The sequence below is a fragment of the Oreochromis aureus genome, linkage group 4 (genome assembly GCF_013358895.1).
Source record: "Oreochromis aureus strain Israel breed Guangdong linkage group 4, ZZ_aureus, whole genome shotgun sequence".
Lineage (NCBI taxonomy): Eukaryota > Metazoa > Chordata > Actinopteri > Cichliformes > Cichlidae > Oreochromis > Oreochromis aureus.
In genome coordinates this window covers 32,215,908-32,230,598 of record NC_052945.1, presented here as the reverse complement: position 1 = coordinate 32,230,598, position 14,691 = coordinate 32,215,908, and the positions used below count along the sequence as shown (strand labels likewise).

At 41.8% G+C, this 14,691-nt stretch overlaps 2 protein-coding genes and 1 long non-coding RNA gene across 6 annotated transcripts in view; 2 read left to right on the top strand and 1 right to left on the bottom strand.

The window, feature by feature from the left end:
* The window catches only part of hdac5 (histone deacetylase 5), a 56,966-nt gene extending 53,112 nt beyond the window's left edge, over positions 1-3,854 (top strand). For all 3 annotated transcript variants that reach the window (XM_031741855.2, XM_039611067.1, XM_039611068.1), the window contains one exon: positions 170-3,854. In XM_031741855.2, the coding sequence (XP_031597715.2) occupies positions 170-209 (40 nt within the window). In that variant the 3' untranslated portion in view covers positions 210-3,854. The remainder of the gene's footprint in view (positions 1-169) is intronic.
* Positions 3,855-8,680: 4,826 nt separating this feature from the next.
* pex12 (peroxisomal biogenesis factor 12) lies at positions 8,681-11,773 on the bottom strand. 2 transcript variants are annotated; one of them, XM_031741866.2, is made up of 4 exons: positions 11,552-11,773; positions 10,446-10,570; positions 9,819-10,354; positions 8,681-9,319 (listed from the first exon to the last, which is right to left on the bottom strand). In XM_031741866.2, the coding sequence occupies exons 2-4, from the start codon at positions 10,566-10,568 to the stop codon at positions 8,926-8,928; spliced, it is 1,053 nt and encodes a 350-aa protein (XP_031597726.1). In that variant the 5' UTR covers positions 10,569-10,570; positions 11,552-11,773; the 3' UTR covers positions 8,681-8,925. The 2 variants fall into 2 exon arrangements, with proteins under 2 accessions (XP_031597726.1, XP_031597725.1); XM_031741865.2 differs by having other exon boundaries at positions 10,446-10,573; positions 11,552-11,772.
* Positions 11,774-12,010: 237 nt separating this feature from the next.
* On the top strand, positions 12,011-14,112 carry LOC120439727. Its single transcript, XR_005612703.1, has 3 exons — positions 12,011-12,086; positions 13,388-13,506; positions 14,025-14,112. It is a non-coding gene; the product is annotated as an uncharacterized LOC120439727 (long non-coding RNA).
* Positions 14,113-14,691: the final 579 nt, after the last annotated feature.

Sequence of the window (14,691 nt, the reverse complement as noted above, 5' to 3'; positions counted from 1 at the left end):
GTCAGCAGCGCACAGTGAAACCTTTATGCTACAGAGTCAGGAGAGCACGCATGTTATCCAAAAACATTAGTGTTGTAATTCATAATAAAATGAAATGAATCATGTTTTCAAACAAACTCTCAGGCTCGTTTATGTTTCATTTATGTTGTTTGGCTTTGACCCTTCTCAGGTCCACAGAGGAACCAATGGAAGAGGAGCCCGTTTTGTAGGAGGAGCTTAAACAAGAAGCACACCAAACTTCCACTTCCACCTCCTTCTAGCACCTCTCTTTCTCTTCCTTTTCCTCTTCCTCCATGGAGTGTGCATTGGTAAACACAACACACACACACAGAGTGCAGTCGTGCTGTTGTGGAGGACTCCAACTGGCAAAGGAGAACTTAACGGAGGAGAAACCGTGTCATGCGAAAACATGGATGCACTTCTTTTCTCTACTGTTTCGTCCATGCAACGGGGCGCAGACGACTTGTTAGCGCCTCCGTGGGGCTCAGCAGAGAGGGAGCGCGGACGAGGATACACATCATGTACCCTTGAATATTTGACCACCTGTACACAGCACCACTGAAATGTTCTCTTCCACCCTCCAATCATTCTCGTGTCCTTTTTATTCCATCCCTGCCTTTGTTTCCACTGAAGGACGATGACAGTGGAAAAACTTGAATCTTAAATGCCGCACACCGAGCGGACGACTGGTCCTCTTGGTGTGCCAAGCGCAGGGTTGCCCGTTGGAGGGGGGGAGAAAATAACCGGTTTTAATATTCGCAGAGGAGGAGGAGGAACTAGGTGCCTTTTTTTCTGTCCACAAAAACTAAAACTAAGTCCAGAAAACACAAACCACCACCGCAGCACCTCAGTACAGCAACCAGCCAATCAGGACTGAAGAAGCACACTTTTAAACACACACAAACACACACACACACGCTGTTGTTGATCCAGTTGGTCACTTCATTTCTGAGTCCTTGTTTCTTCATCTGGATGCCTTAGTTTGTCCCAGTCTCACTATTTAGCAGCCTGTAGAGAGATGGAGAGAGAGACTCATGAGCTCATGTAAATACATATTCTGCTTATTGACTATTTTTTAATATCTGGCTATATTCCAAAAGACTGAGTTTTGCTTTTTTTCACATTTTTGAGGGAAGGAAACCCTCTAAAGCCATCCTCACACACTAGAAGTCTCCAGTAAAAATCTCAGTTGAATATTAATAGTAACATTAAAATAATATTCAATCAGACTTTTGTGGAATCTGGTGGAAGCGTCTCAGGATCAGATCAGCTTTAGCAGGATTCATGTAACTAATGAAACTGCAACACCCATCAGTCCTCTCTCTCCCTCGCTCTCTCTCTTTATCATTTGTGTTGGTTGAGTCATGTGACCTAAACCCTGCACCTTCTTCTTTAAAGGAGGGGACTGTGGGATTGTACTTTTGAAACACCGCAGTGACCACCACGTCCCACGTTATCTTTCTCTCTCTCTCTTTTTTTTAAGAATTGTAATATTTCCTGTTTGGTGTAAATAGAGTCTCCTGTCCTGTTGGCCATGGTTACATCACAGCAGGTTTGGTGTGGTCACTTTTCTATATCTGTACATACACATATGTATAAAACCACAAAAGACTTTCTCTTTTTGTATAAAAAAGCAAAAATAATATTCTATATAAATATATATATGTAAACAGTGTTTTATCCAATCAGATTGGATTTCTGAATATATTCTATTTGAAGATTTGAAGTTTGAAAAGGTTTGGCTGTTTGACAGGAAGTAAGCACACGGTCTGATGCGATCAGACCACGACCTGTTTGTTTGTTTGTTTACAGATGCTCAGGATGGCTGAATATTGTTGTGTTGGAGGGGGGATGATCAGTGAGCTCTAGTTCTTTTAGCAGGACCAGCGCTGCCCTCCTCAGGCAAACAGCAGCAACTACAGAAAGGTGATATTAAGGTCAAAAGTCATGGCTGAGTAAAATAGGTTGGTCCAGTGATGATGTGTTTTTGTAGTCCAAATGGAGCTAGCTCCTCCACAGCTTTTGGTATTCATTCTACATATCACACAATGGTACCAAATCACGAGCCCTGTAATTCCGATACATTAGGTTTGTATCGGCTCTGTTCCAGGAAGCAGTGAAACGATGGTGGTTACTTAATGGATCGTGAAATGAGGTACAGCAGGAGTGTTGAAAACAGCCTCGCTGGATGACAGTCAGACCTCTTAAATGTCGTTAAACTCACTACCATCCATTTTCTAGCGGTCACAGCAACAGACTAAGCAGACATGCCAAGACGGTCTTCCTCAGCCACGCCCTCCATCTCTTCTGGTGTGATAAATGGATGTTCCCATTCCAGCATGCCCTGGTTCTGCCCCACATTTAGTTGAACATGCCCAAAACACCTCACCCAGAAAGCATAATCACCACCTTACCACAGTGGAGGGCTTTGGCTGAGTGATGGGTTCAGAAGTCATTGTTGCCCCTTGTAGGGTCTGTCAAGGTGAGGACCAGGGGATCAGCCAGAGGCTAGACCACGAGGCTGGACTGGGATATTGGTGTTTGATCCCCAGCTGTCCACAGTAAACTTGAATAAACTCACTACAAACTGATTAAAATCAAGGTGAAGTAAGACAAAGTGAGCAGCAGTAAGTACTGAGAGTGAGGAAAAACTGCTTCCTCAGCTATAATTGGACGTGGTTTGCACCAACTTTAATGGAGAAGACCTTTTTTTGTTGAGGACAGATCAGGAAGCTGCAGGCCTGCAGACCCGGGGTTAGCAGTAAAAGTCCAGGTTGACACTTGGATTGTCTGAATTGCTGTTAAACAGTAAAACTGCAAGATTCTCAGTTTGTGCATGTTCACATTGGCCTGTTAGCACTAGTTGTCCAATGGTGGACAGACACAGGTCTAAATGTGTCTATTTCTAATAGGAGCAAATATAATCCTGCATATATAATCCTAAACAAATATGAGGAATTTAAAGATATAATCCAGGCTGAAAGCTACACAGCTGTTGTAGCCAAAGATGGCAGAAAAATGTGCAACTCAGCAGACTTATCAATATCACTGTTACATCAATAGATCACAGGGAGATCTGCCTAGAATTAGAATTTCCTAATAGATTCATTTTCTGTTTTCTCATATTGTTTAGTTGTATTCTCGTGTCGAGATGATTTCTCATTTCAAGCTTGTTCTTTTTGAAATTAAGACTTAAGAGCATTGCTCAGATTTTTTAACAGTCTAGTTTGAGTCAAAAAAAAGTACATGCTTTGTTTATTCTAAGGTTTTAAGTATCGGGCATAATACAAAATGACTGAGTCATTACCAGGTCTTTAAATGAGGTCATTACAAAGTCAGATAAATAAAAGCTGGGATAATTCAGTAGTTTGTAGAAGCACAAGCAGCAGTAACTGCTGTATGACTATCATTACCTTACACTGTTGGAGGAACAGCACTTCTTTACAACATTGCTTAGTTCATACCCGAGGTGCTCTGCCTGGGGTAGGGTTTATTTCAGTTTCTCTGACCTTGGGGTGATTCTGAGGTTGCACTTTATCTGATTATGTACTGATATGTGAAACAGTAGAATTTAAATAGGGCATACTTTTTTATTACCGCGACTGTATATCATGGTGACTTAGATCCAATGAACAGAGTGGATTAGAAGGCTGTTAAAACTTTTAAGACAAATTTCGCTTCCATTCTGTGACAACAATGACAGTGACTGAGAATGCATCGTGTGCTGTTCCTGGATCAGTGTCGACAATCCACTATTTTCAGTACAGTAATGAATGAGCGAGTGCTTTGTTACATGGTATAATCCTCAGAAATCATCATTAAAAAAGTGCAGTCAGATTGCACCACTCATGAAATCTTTAAAGTGAATGTTTGAAATTGTGGAAGTTTGTTCAGTCTCAAAAACTCAACCTACCCAACTTCAGGCTCAAGCCTGCTGACTGCTGTTTGGCCACCACTTTCACATTCTGACCAATCACATGTTGCTCAGCAGTCACAGAAGCTTCAGAGCTGGACCGGCCTATTATGAAAACCTATTGAAACTCAACTCAGAAACACTATACCGGGACGTCAGGGGACTAACTCTGATCGACGTAATCGTCAGCCTCACTAAACTTCATTTCCCAGGACCCTTTGCGGTGTTGTAGCCGACGCTGCTACCTCTGGGTCTCGTCCGTTTAAAGCAATACCACAGTGGCGGGAACAGAGAGCGAGAAGGCCATAGCAACAGATGATCTGAGGAACTCTCTGTACCTTTTTACACAGTGTGGTTGAGTGCTCTTTGTGTATATTATCTGTCAGGTGGAATGGAGAGGCAGTATTGATTGATTGATTTATTGACCTGTGTTTCCAGGTGGTTTAGTGTAGTCTTTTTGTACTATTGTAAACACTAAGGGCATTTTGTCCATTTAACGCGCAGTCAGTAATAGCAGCGCCTTGCGTCGGGTTCGTGGGGGCCGTAGAGTGAGCGAGAGCTGGATTAATGACCCGACACCGCAGTGCTGCACGGGGTCAGCTTCTGAGCTCGACTGGAGTTCATGCAAGCACAAAGGGAGCAAATAGAGAACTTTGAAGGCAAGCAGCAACTACCACAGGTGTTGGTTCAGATGAAAAATACCTTAATATTTATAAAAATGAGCAACAACAAGTAAAAGATTCACTTTGTTAAAGGATCTTCCATTCCCTCAATAACTAGACTAGCATCTTGTGGGCATCATGGCCACTGTGGCCTAAACCAGCGGTCCCCAACCTTTTTTGCGCCACGGACCGGTTTATGTCCGACAATATTTTCATGGACTGGCCTTTAAGGTGATGCGGATAAATACAACAAAATAAAACCAGTACTGGTACCCCCCCCCCCCAAAAAAGATGAATTCATAACACACGGAAAAAGACCCAGGGAAACCGAGTTAACAATAAAAACGATAAAAAAAACAACGCTAAAAAAACTGAAAGCCATGAATTTCACACCTGAGCCTCAACTCTCGCAGCCCGGCACCAAACTATTCATGGACCAGTACTGGTCCGTGGCCCGGGGGTTGGGGACCGCTGGCCTAAACTATTAAACCACTGAAGAAGAAAAGACTGAATGAGTTGATGTAGTTAAACAGTAAGACCTTGTTTTTCATTTTAGAAAAGATGATATAGAAATGTAGTTTTGCTTTATGTAATAATTAGAAAAAAAGGTTCAGTAACAGCAATTAGCAACTAATCTAATTTCTAAGTTTTCCTTTTGAGACACAAACAAGTGAAACCAATAAAATGGAAACAACCAATAAATCAGATATTGGTTTTCTAAGTCCTTTGATTTGGAAATGCACACAATTTTTCCAGTTTTCCTTGTTCTTGCATTCACAAAGGGAAAAAATAGTTCCTGTAAATCAAGTTTGGATAACAATTCAGGTATTTTCAAGAATGTTAACATTAAAAAAAAGCCTTCACTTGACCCAACAAATCAACGTGTAAACCTATAAGAGCTCGTGATTGTGAGATACAGTTTGATAAAGCTACCTTATCTCGCTAGGTCAGACTTCTTTTGTGGTTTTTATTAGTTCCACAATAAAAATCAAAGATTTAAAAGAATCAGAAAAAAAATAACAGGAAAATCCTCCCAAGATGTTGTTCAGATGGGTTTCTTGCAAACTCAGTTGGATCTAGAAACAGAATTGCCAAGCAAGCAAAACTTGACACCAGCAAAGTTTTCCAAAGTTTCCCCGTTATTATATGACGACAAACTTTTATCCCTTTCTTCACACATGGTTCTGAACAGTTCTAAACTTTATGTTCGTCTTTAAAAATACCCAACTTTCATATTAGCATTGCTGTACAAGATGCGAGCATCAGTGAGCTCCTCTGTGTCGTCGTAGTCGACAGATGCGATGAACAAACTTGGTCTAATTTGAAAAAACTGAATGAACCATTTGTGGTTGCATTGATTCAGCACGTCACCAAGAGACAGCCAAACTCTTCAGCTGCAGTGGTTGCTGCTTGGTGTCAAGGACACTCATGAGCACAGATTGAGGTGGGAAACATTGGGATCTTGCCTCAGCACAGGGCTGATTGCGCTAGCTGGAAGAGCCCAAAGAGAAGAGGGAAGGGAATGGAGAACTCTTTCAGAACACCGTGCTGATGCAGAGAGATGGTCTGCGTTGTCAGGGCACCTCCCCAGCCTGGAGGCCACATAGCTTTACTGCTGCTGCCACCCACACAACACTGAGGTGAAACGCACACAGTCACACACACTCGGACTATTTTGCTACGAGTTGATACTGTGTATTTCTTGATATGTTTGATACTGTGGTGTAAATGTAGTGTCCTGCTATCATGCGGTGTTCAGGGGCGGGGGGTGGGAGAGAGGTATATTTGGGCTGTTGGGTGGGACGGAGGCAGAGGAGGTTCGCCTTCTCCCTCTCTCCCTCGTTTACCTCCTGTTTCTTGAGGGGAGACGTTCTCTCTGTTACCTTTCACTCGTTTCAGCTCGCGCCTGAAACGTTTTTTTTTTTTTGGGAAACGCCATTTTTGTTGAAACTGATCACGAGCACATTCCTGACTCTTCTCTGTCTGTGCTGTTGTTTTCTCCAGATTCTTGCCTGTTGCGACGATATAACATGTGTCTAGTTCTTGCTGACTCACATGTATATAAAGTGCATATATGTGTACACATGTGCAATACACGCTATTCGAGCAATCTATTACTGTGACTATTATTGATGATGATACTTGTCCCTTTTTTGAAGTTTCAGCCTGTTTTTTGGTTCTTTGTTTGTTTGTTTTGTTTATTTTTTGTCCCCCTCCTCGTCCTGATTTGCTGTTGATGGATTGTGTTGCAGGAGCCTAAAAAGGGAAGGTGACTATTGTGAATCTTCACGCTCAGTTTCATTTCAGGGGTTTGTGGACATTTTAACGAAGCCCTTTTTTTTTATTACTCTCGCCGTAATGTTGTGATGTTGACCCTGATTACCTGTTTCTCTGTTTTTTTTTGTTGTTTTTTTTAAGTGGGCCTGTTGTTAAATTTGTCTGGAAACTCAATAAAGCAATTCACTGACGGTCTGTGCAGTAACTTGTATTCTGTGCATGATGTGAAACTTACAGAGCGCTTTTCTAGTCTCAGACTACAAACCAACATTGATACAGCAAGAGGCTGTCTGTATACAGACTATGGATTGTTTGTAAAGCCTGAAAGTTGCCATCATGATGTGATCAACTGGCACTAACTCTTGAAGGAATTCAGCTCAGCTTTTCTTTTTTTTTTTTTTAACCTGTCCCGTTTGGTTCTTTTGCCATCAGAATTATTGTCTAAAGGCGAAGAAAGATGCCCAACGGATTTACTTTACCAAATTGACCATCCCAGCCTTGCCGTAATGGTCCATTTGATTCATCTTTTATTGTTTATTTTATTTTCACTTGCTGAATACGGGACAGACTTAACTGGGGGAAAGAAAGGGGAGAAAGAAAGAGGGAAAGAAAAACAGCGGGGAAGAGGGACGGGGAAAAAGGGCAAAAAACCAAAAACCAACAGAATAAGCAGACAAAACAGCTCAGCTTTTCAAATTGATACCACAGGTGCGTCCACTAGGAGGCTGAGGGTTACCCTGGCGAGTGGCAGTATTTTTGAACTCTTTGTTCAGTTTAGCTTCTTGACCGTCTTGATTTTCTGGAGCCAAAAGTGAGGATATTTGAGCTAGCAAGCGTGATTATCCAGCTGAAGTAAGCCAAAACTGAAGCTCAGGCTTTTTGTCTGTACCACACAGCGAGTCATATTGTTTCATATCATTCCAGTAAAACGGTTTAAAGATGACTCACAAGTCCACTTCAAATTAGCAAAGATGAGGTCTGTGTTGGAACATCTGTCCATCGCTAACTAAGCCTTAACAAAACAGCTGCTGAAATTAGCCACAGACTGAATTTTATTGTTGGTTTTTTTTTATGTGATGGTCTGCAGTGATCGACTTGTCTTTCGAGTGGCCTGTGGAGCAAGTGCTCGGGGTTGTACAGCCTATTGGCCGCTTGCTGAAAAGTCATACAGTGTACGAGGAGAACCCTCTGACCAAACTTTTCAATTAATCATCATTATGTACACTGTTATCTTAGCACTAAATCTCTACACTTGTTAGATCAGCTTAGGCAAAAAGGAAACAGGACACACACAAATGCTTTCTAGGCTCATTCAAAATGCATCTGCTCCTCTAACCTTACTCATTAGTATATTTATTTTTCTTCTAACTCATCAGCAGTTTGTTTGAGGAGGCCTGCTGTTGCTGCCTGTGAGCAACCTTCAAGGCTTGGTTACAATTTTTTTTTTTTTTTAATCAAGTTCTGAAAGGCCACAAAAATGAAGCTGCATCTTATTATCCACCATGTAAGAGTTAAACACCTTTGCCAGGCCACAGAAATGTTTATCAGTAATGACAACTTTAGTAGTGAGGACTGAAAATTGAAATGTTTAACTGGCTGTTCTGTAGTCTGCACTCAGCCTCTCAGTGCACCTCATTTCTGAGGAAAAGACCCACCGACTGATCTGCTTTTATATTAACTGTGACAGGCCTAAATCTGATTAAAAACTGGTCCTACAACTGGAATGATGAGCTGCTAAAAAGCAGCCAGTTTGTTACCAGTAACCCAACTGGTGACCAAATTGAGGGACCCTGCAAATTCCTCAAAAAACAAAACAATTACACTCTTATTAGATTTTTTTTTTTAGGCTTTATTATTGAATCGTTCAATTTTCACTTTGATAAGAGCTGAAAATTAGTAAAAAAAATTAATTACTGTATTAGTTTTTTCGGAAACTTTAAGGACATTATTACAGTTTATTGTATAGAAAAATGAAAACAGCTGTGAATATCCCTCAAATATATTTTTCATATTGTGTCTGTTTATCATCTCTCTCTCACACACTCACAGTTGAACTTGTCTGCTTTGACTGCTTTAGCTCTCTGGTGAGTAGATCTTGATGAGGTGTTGCAGTTCGGTGGGATATCCGGTGACCGGGCAGCGGTGGTTACTTTTCACGTATGTGTAAATGCAGCGGTAACAGAACACAAAGCCCGAGGTGGACAGCACGGTGGCATTGGTGTGGGGCTTCCTGCACAGACAACAGTTCCTGCTTTCTGAGCCCAGCCCGGTCTGATCCTGCTGCAGGTGGAGCGGGGGCGGAGGAGCAGGCAGGGAGGTGAGAGCTTTCACTGTGCTGAGGTTCTCAGACGAGTACCACCACTCCAGGAACTGCAGGAAGAAAACCCCCATAGAGAGGGAAGAGGAGACAGACACAGCCATGCCCCTCGCTGCTTGTGACATCATCCACCACGCTCTCTGCATCAGGCTGTGAACAGAGAAACATTGCATTGTGGGTGTTTAGCAATGTTTTCTTACGACATGCGTCATTCAAGAACTGTAAAAAATATCACAGAGTGTATGTTTGTGTGCCCTCATATCAATTCACCAAATGACCTAAATAAAGCCACACAGCGCACATCAGCAAACATTAAACTTGATAAGTGTTTAAAGTACTTAAACCTTTGGCCAAACAAAGTGAAATTAATCTCACTGTCTGAAAATTCTCTATGAAAAACATCCATTTTCTAATGTGTTGGATCTGAGCCATCCCACCAGGCTTGGACCATAAGGACACAACAGTTTTGTGGTTTTTGCATCACTGACTAAATGCATTTTAATGCATGGAACGTTGTATCAGCAACATACAGTTAAACAGGCTGCATGAAAAACTTCTTTCAGGTGAGAATCTGCAACTGGTGATCTATCCGGGTACAAAGCACATCTGTGGGTAAAAACAGAGACAGCAGGGAGTTTGCCAGCTGTACCTTCCACCAGCTGGTCTCCCGGGAGTCCTGGCATTCCGCTCCATATCTCTGATATCTTGAGCATTAAGTCGTTCCAGTCTGACCCCGGCCAGCCACAGGAGAGGACTGTGGGTCCTGGAGACTCCAAAGACAAACAGCAGCTGCTGACAGAAGATCCAGGTCTGCCAGGCTGAGCTGACGTACGGGTATGCTGCTACGGCCGCCCGGTACAGCCTCTGGCTCCTCGTCTGCGCCAGCCGGATGGAGAAATCCTCCTCATCCCTTTGCCGTGCCAACTTGGCCTCCAGCTTGGCCTGCAGGTATGGCAGCAGGCACAGAAGAAGAAGAGACCACCAGCGGGATGCCCTGGTCATCCCGAGGCGCACAGGAAGTCTCTGCCTGCCTGAAACTCTTTTCAGTCCGTAGAAGTTCTCAGAGAAGGAGGCACTGCAGTTAGACAGGAAGTGGTTCTGAAGGAGGAGGTCCAGCAGCAGGTACAGCTCATCAAAGCTTCGCCACAGGAAGCCAAAGCGGGATGGGTTGGACTCTGCCAGAACCTGGAAAGGACACCAGGAGCGAGGCTGTTAGAACCCAACACAAATCTATGGAAAGTATAAGTACGCCCCCGACACACACACACGTGCTCACCTTGACTGCATGCTTCAGTGCCGGTCTGACCGCCTCCATCAAAGACTCCTGTGCCAGGACTTCAAACACTGACGGCTGCTCACTGACAGCCGTGGATGTGAGATGGGCTCCGGCCTCAGCCATGGCTGCTGCACAAACACAGCACAGTTACCTTTTACTGTCTCTCAGTCTGCACTCAAGTCCAGACTGAGAGACTCTTCCATCTGTATAAGGATTTACTGGCTTACTGTAACTACACTGAAAGCACTTCATATGTGACAAAACATTCGCTTTATTTACATCAGCTCAAGGACCAGCAGCCAGTGGAAGCAGCTGACCTCAGGGAAACACCGTCACATCCAACTTTCTGTCAATCTTTGAATACAGAGCTCAAAGCAGGCTGTACACAGGCATGGTAGAAGAAAATCACCATTTGGTGCTGCGTTTGAGGTACAGCTTAAAATGCACTTTCTTGGGAATCTCACGACTAATATTAACTTAAAATCTGTCAGTCAGTAACGTTTAAGCAGTTTTAATCCCGTTTGAGGGGCAATTGAGCAGTTTTTATGTCCCTGTGCTCACTAAAACTAAAATTTATTCAAGTAAAGTTTGAAAATTGCTGCCCAAATAAGCCCTAGGGAATATTTTAAGGTGGCTGGAGCACAATAAGGACGTTTCTATCGAAGCTTTGTGATTCACACTAATCTTGTCTCCCTTACAGAGATTCAGTAAGCAACATGACAGTTACAGGCAGCCGCTGCATGAACTTAGAACCGAGGTACAAGGTGCAAAGCTGGCATGACCTACTTAAACGTGAGTTGTCCCTGAAGGCTGCATTTCTCGTTAAACGGCACAGGTGTCTTCAGTGCAACACTGCAAAGTCTCAAAAACGCAAGCCGCCTATATGAGCATTTGTGAAACACTTAATATGTCAGTGACGTTTTGAAATGACGGCTGGGAAACACCAGCCAGTGTCGCATCTTACTCAGTGCTAACGCCAGGTAAGTAAGGCACTGGACAGGTGCTATTACCAGTTTAACATAGTTTAACAGACTAAACAGTAAGAAGTACTGACAGCGGGAGTTAGCATTTGCTTTTCACTACTTTATTTCTGTGGTCACACGTACCTTCCTCTGCTGGTTGCTAGCTCCCAGCCAGCAGGTCTGCGTTAGCGTCGATTCTCTTCAGGCTTCTTCTACCTCACACGGCAGCGCTGAGCAAAACATTAGGACGGAGTCTGATTTTGTCCCATTTCTCTCCTCTCTCGCCCCACAACGTGTACTGTCCACAACAATTCACCATTTCCGTTTACACACGTTCTATTTTTTTTCAACAACGTCATCACGCAAGCGTATGCGACTGCTCCATCGGACTCTAAGGAGGGACCCTCTAACTCTACCGTGATTGGCTGTTTCGCTGTCAAGCAACTTATGATCTAGATCCTAGGCCACCGATAGGTGGACGCAGCCAGGCTGAGCCAAAGAATGATAGTCTGCCTTTATTTAAACCGTTGTAAATAACTTGTTGGCCTATAAGCTCTCAAACATATCTGTCATTAATGATATTAAGTAATTTTTAGCCCCCCAAAAATTATACCAGTCACAAGGTAGAAGCTGCAACCAGATTTTTGCAAAAGCGACGCTATATCCTTTATTTATACAGGTAAAAAGTGCAATTGACCTTAAAAATCCCCCCCAGGAAGAGGGAGAGAGCCAAGAGAGCAGTTATTAGACAAATATGAAATAACAGTTGTATAAACACATTTTTATTTCCGTTATTTATTTACGAATTCACATTAATTACTTGATTTTGACGTATCGTCGATTTTAATCTGCGCAGGGTTTTTCTTTACATTTTTCTATACATACAGCAGTCACACAAAGCACCGCGTCCAAATAACATAGAAACAAATAGACCAATCAAGTACATTGTAACACATCCTACGTGATCGTGCTGAGCCAATCAAATAGAATAGAATTAGTGTTATACTGATTCAATTTTAGGGTCAGATTCATAGACCCCCAAATTAAAAAATATAGTGTATGTATGTAAATGTATCAATTGTGTTGCTGTTAATATTGGAAGCAGGCTGACAGTCTGTTTATTCATTCAAGTATAGCAGTGTGAAGTATTGGAAACTGTGATCATCTTATATATTGTCTTTTAATATGATGTCTTCTAATCTATTTCTGGTTTATCAAACAGCCACTTTGCCTTTAGAACTAGTGACAAACCAGCAGTTGATAGAAAACATATTAATTTATATACAGTCTGTGAAACTTGATGGTTCTGCTTCCTTATCCATTTGGCCTGTGAAGGTTCCCCAATGAATCGGGAAGTAATTTTGGAGGCTATCTTCGTGCTCCTTTCCTTGTTGTCTTGTATCTAACATGGGTACCTAAAAACTAAAAAGTGATTGTTATACATGAACAATATCCAGCACTCCATGTTGCTCTGAGTCTGGGTTTAATCTCTTGATCCCATGCCCTCTATCTCTCTATCCTCTTCATTTTCTGCCTACTCTCAGTTGTTTGACTTCAGTAAAGGCTTAACACAAAACAAAGCAAAAATCTGAAAAAGCAGGTAAACCCATATGTCTGTACAGATTATTGTGTAGGCCCAATAACATCACTGCAGCAGTGCAGCTTGTTATAATGACCTTGAATTCAGGGACTGTGCAGTCCTCCTGGTGAATGGATGCTGGGTATTTAACCTCTTTTGATTGCATAATGTGATGAAACTGTTGTGCACAAACAAGAACAAGAACAAAACATTTTAATCCTCATAAATGCAAATGTAAATTCCAACATTACACATTATTCAACATTATGTGGCTTTTCTTCACTTATGCACTGAATTATTGTTTATTCTGTAAAGTAAAACATAGTCAATTTGACAGCACATTTACAGCGCTGTGCCAAAATGTTGAGCCATGACTCATTTCTTTTCCTTTTGTTTCCAAGGAGCAAGGCTTTCTTGTAATTTCTGAAGCTCACCAAAGCCTCATCCGAAACAGTCTCGATGGAAGAGGGACTGTCAAGAAGCCGATTTTAAGGAAGGGAAACAGTCTGAGAAGGCTGAGGTATGACAAATTACCACTAACCACCTGTGGTTCAAGACATTTGAACAGTAGAAATTAGTTACATAATTGCTGTCTCAATAAATCAAGCAGCGTCTGCGTAGATACTATAACATCGTAGAGTGTATATAAAAAATGGACACCTTTTTTTGTGAACCCTCAAAATAAATGTTTTGCCATCACCATCTTGGTGTGTGTTGAAATCAGATGTGGTTATTTAGGGGCCGATCTAATTGAGGCATTCCATCCTAGTAACCTAATGTTGTTAATCACATGATAAAGCTTACTCCGCTTTGTCCTTTTTTGACTCTAAATCAGACTTTGATTGACAAAACCATATTGTATTTAAAAAGAAACGACCATAAAGTCATGGGGAAAGTGTACTTAGGCCAAAGAGAGCTAAAGGCTTGTCTTATAGACGTTTATACAATCTTAACTATTTAACCACAGGAGTTGGCCCCCTGCTGGCCATGAAAAAGAATGGCAGTTTAAGGAGCTTCTGCAAATGCTTGTCTTTTCAGAACTGTAAGCTGCATCTGTGCTGCAAGGCCCAGGAAATGAACCTTGGAGACCACCAGAGTATTCCTCTCTGATTTATGAGCCTTAAATAAATTAACATGTTATACTTCTCAACTCTAATTTATCTAATATAAGAATGAATGACTGCAACAACTTCTAGAAGTTCTTATCAGTTGTTATATTGAGGCTAATAGGGGCTAAATGGCTAAATTTGCAAGTAGTCACTGGCATTGCAACGCTGTTAAAAAAAATCCTAAAAAACCAGTAATATTCCGGCAGCTGGGGCGCCAAAATAATACCAGAAAATAACTTTCTCATAAAAATACGGTTATTTTCAGTAATGACAATACAGTTTGTTGCCCTAATTTTACATGGGATTTTACCTTTTTCAAGTGCTTTTAAACATTAAATTAGGAACATTTTAATGTGATTAAACAATGAAATTACCTATAAACAAGGTCAATGAATGTGGCAATATGAATAATAATACTTAAATGTACAGAAATATACAGTTAACAGTTGGTTTAAATAACAATAATGGATTGCATTTATATAGCGCTTTTCGAGACCCTCAAAGCGCTTAACAATTCCACTATTCATTCACTCACTGGTGGAGGTAAGCTACAGTTGTAGCCACAGCTGCTCTGGGGCAGACTGACAGAAGCCAGG

What these genes read in the sequence shown, in the direction of transcription:
- pex12 (XM_031741866.2), bottom strand. Translation starts at nt 10,568, where the DNA reads ATGGCTGAGGCCGGAGCCCATCTCACATCCACGGCTGTCAGTGAGCAG. An exon ending in CACTGAAGCATGCAGTCAAG is followed by an intron (nt 10,355 to 10,445) that starts GTGAGCACGTGT and finishes TGTCCTTTCCAG; the next exon opens with GTTCTGGCAGAGTCCAACCC. An exon ending in GGGAGACCAGCTGGTGGAAG is followed by an intron (nt 9,320 to 9,818) that starts GTACAGCTGGCA and finishes CTCTGTTCACAG; the next exon opens with CCTGATGCAGAGAGCGTGGT.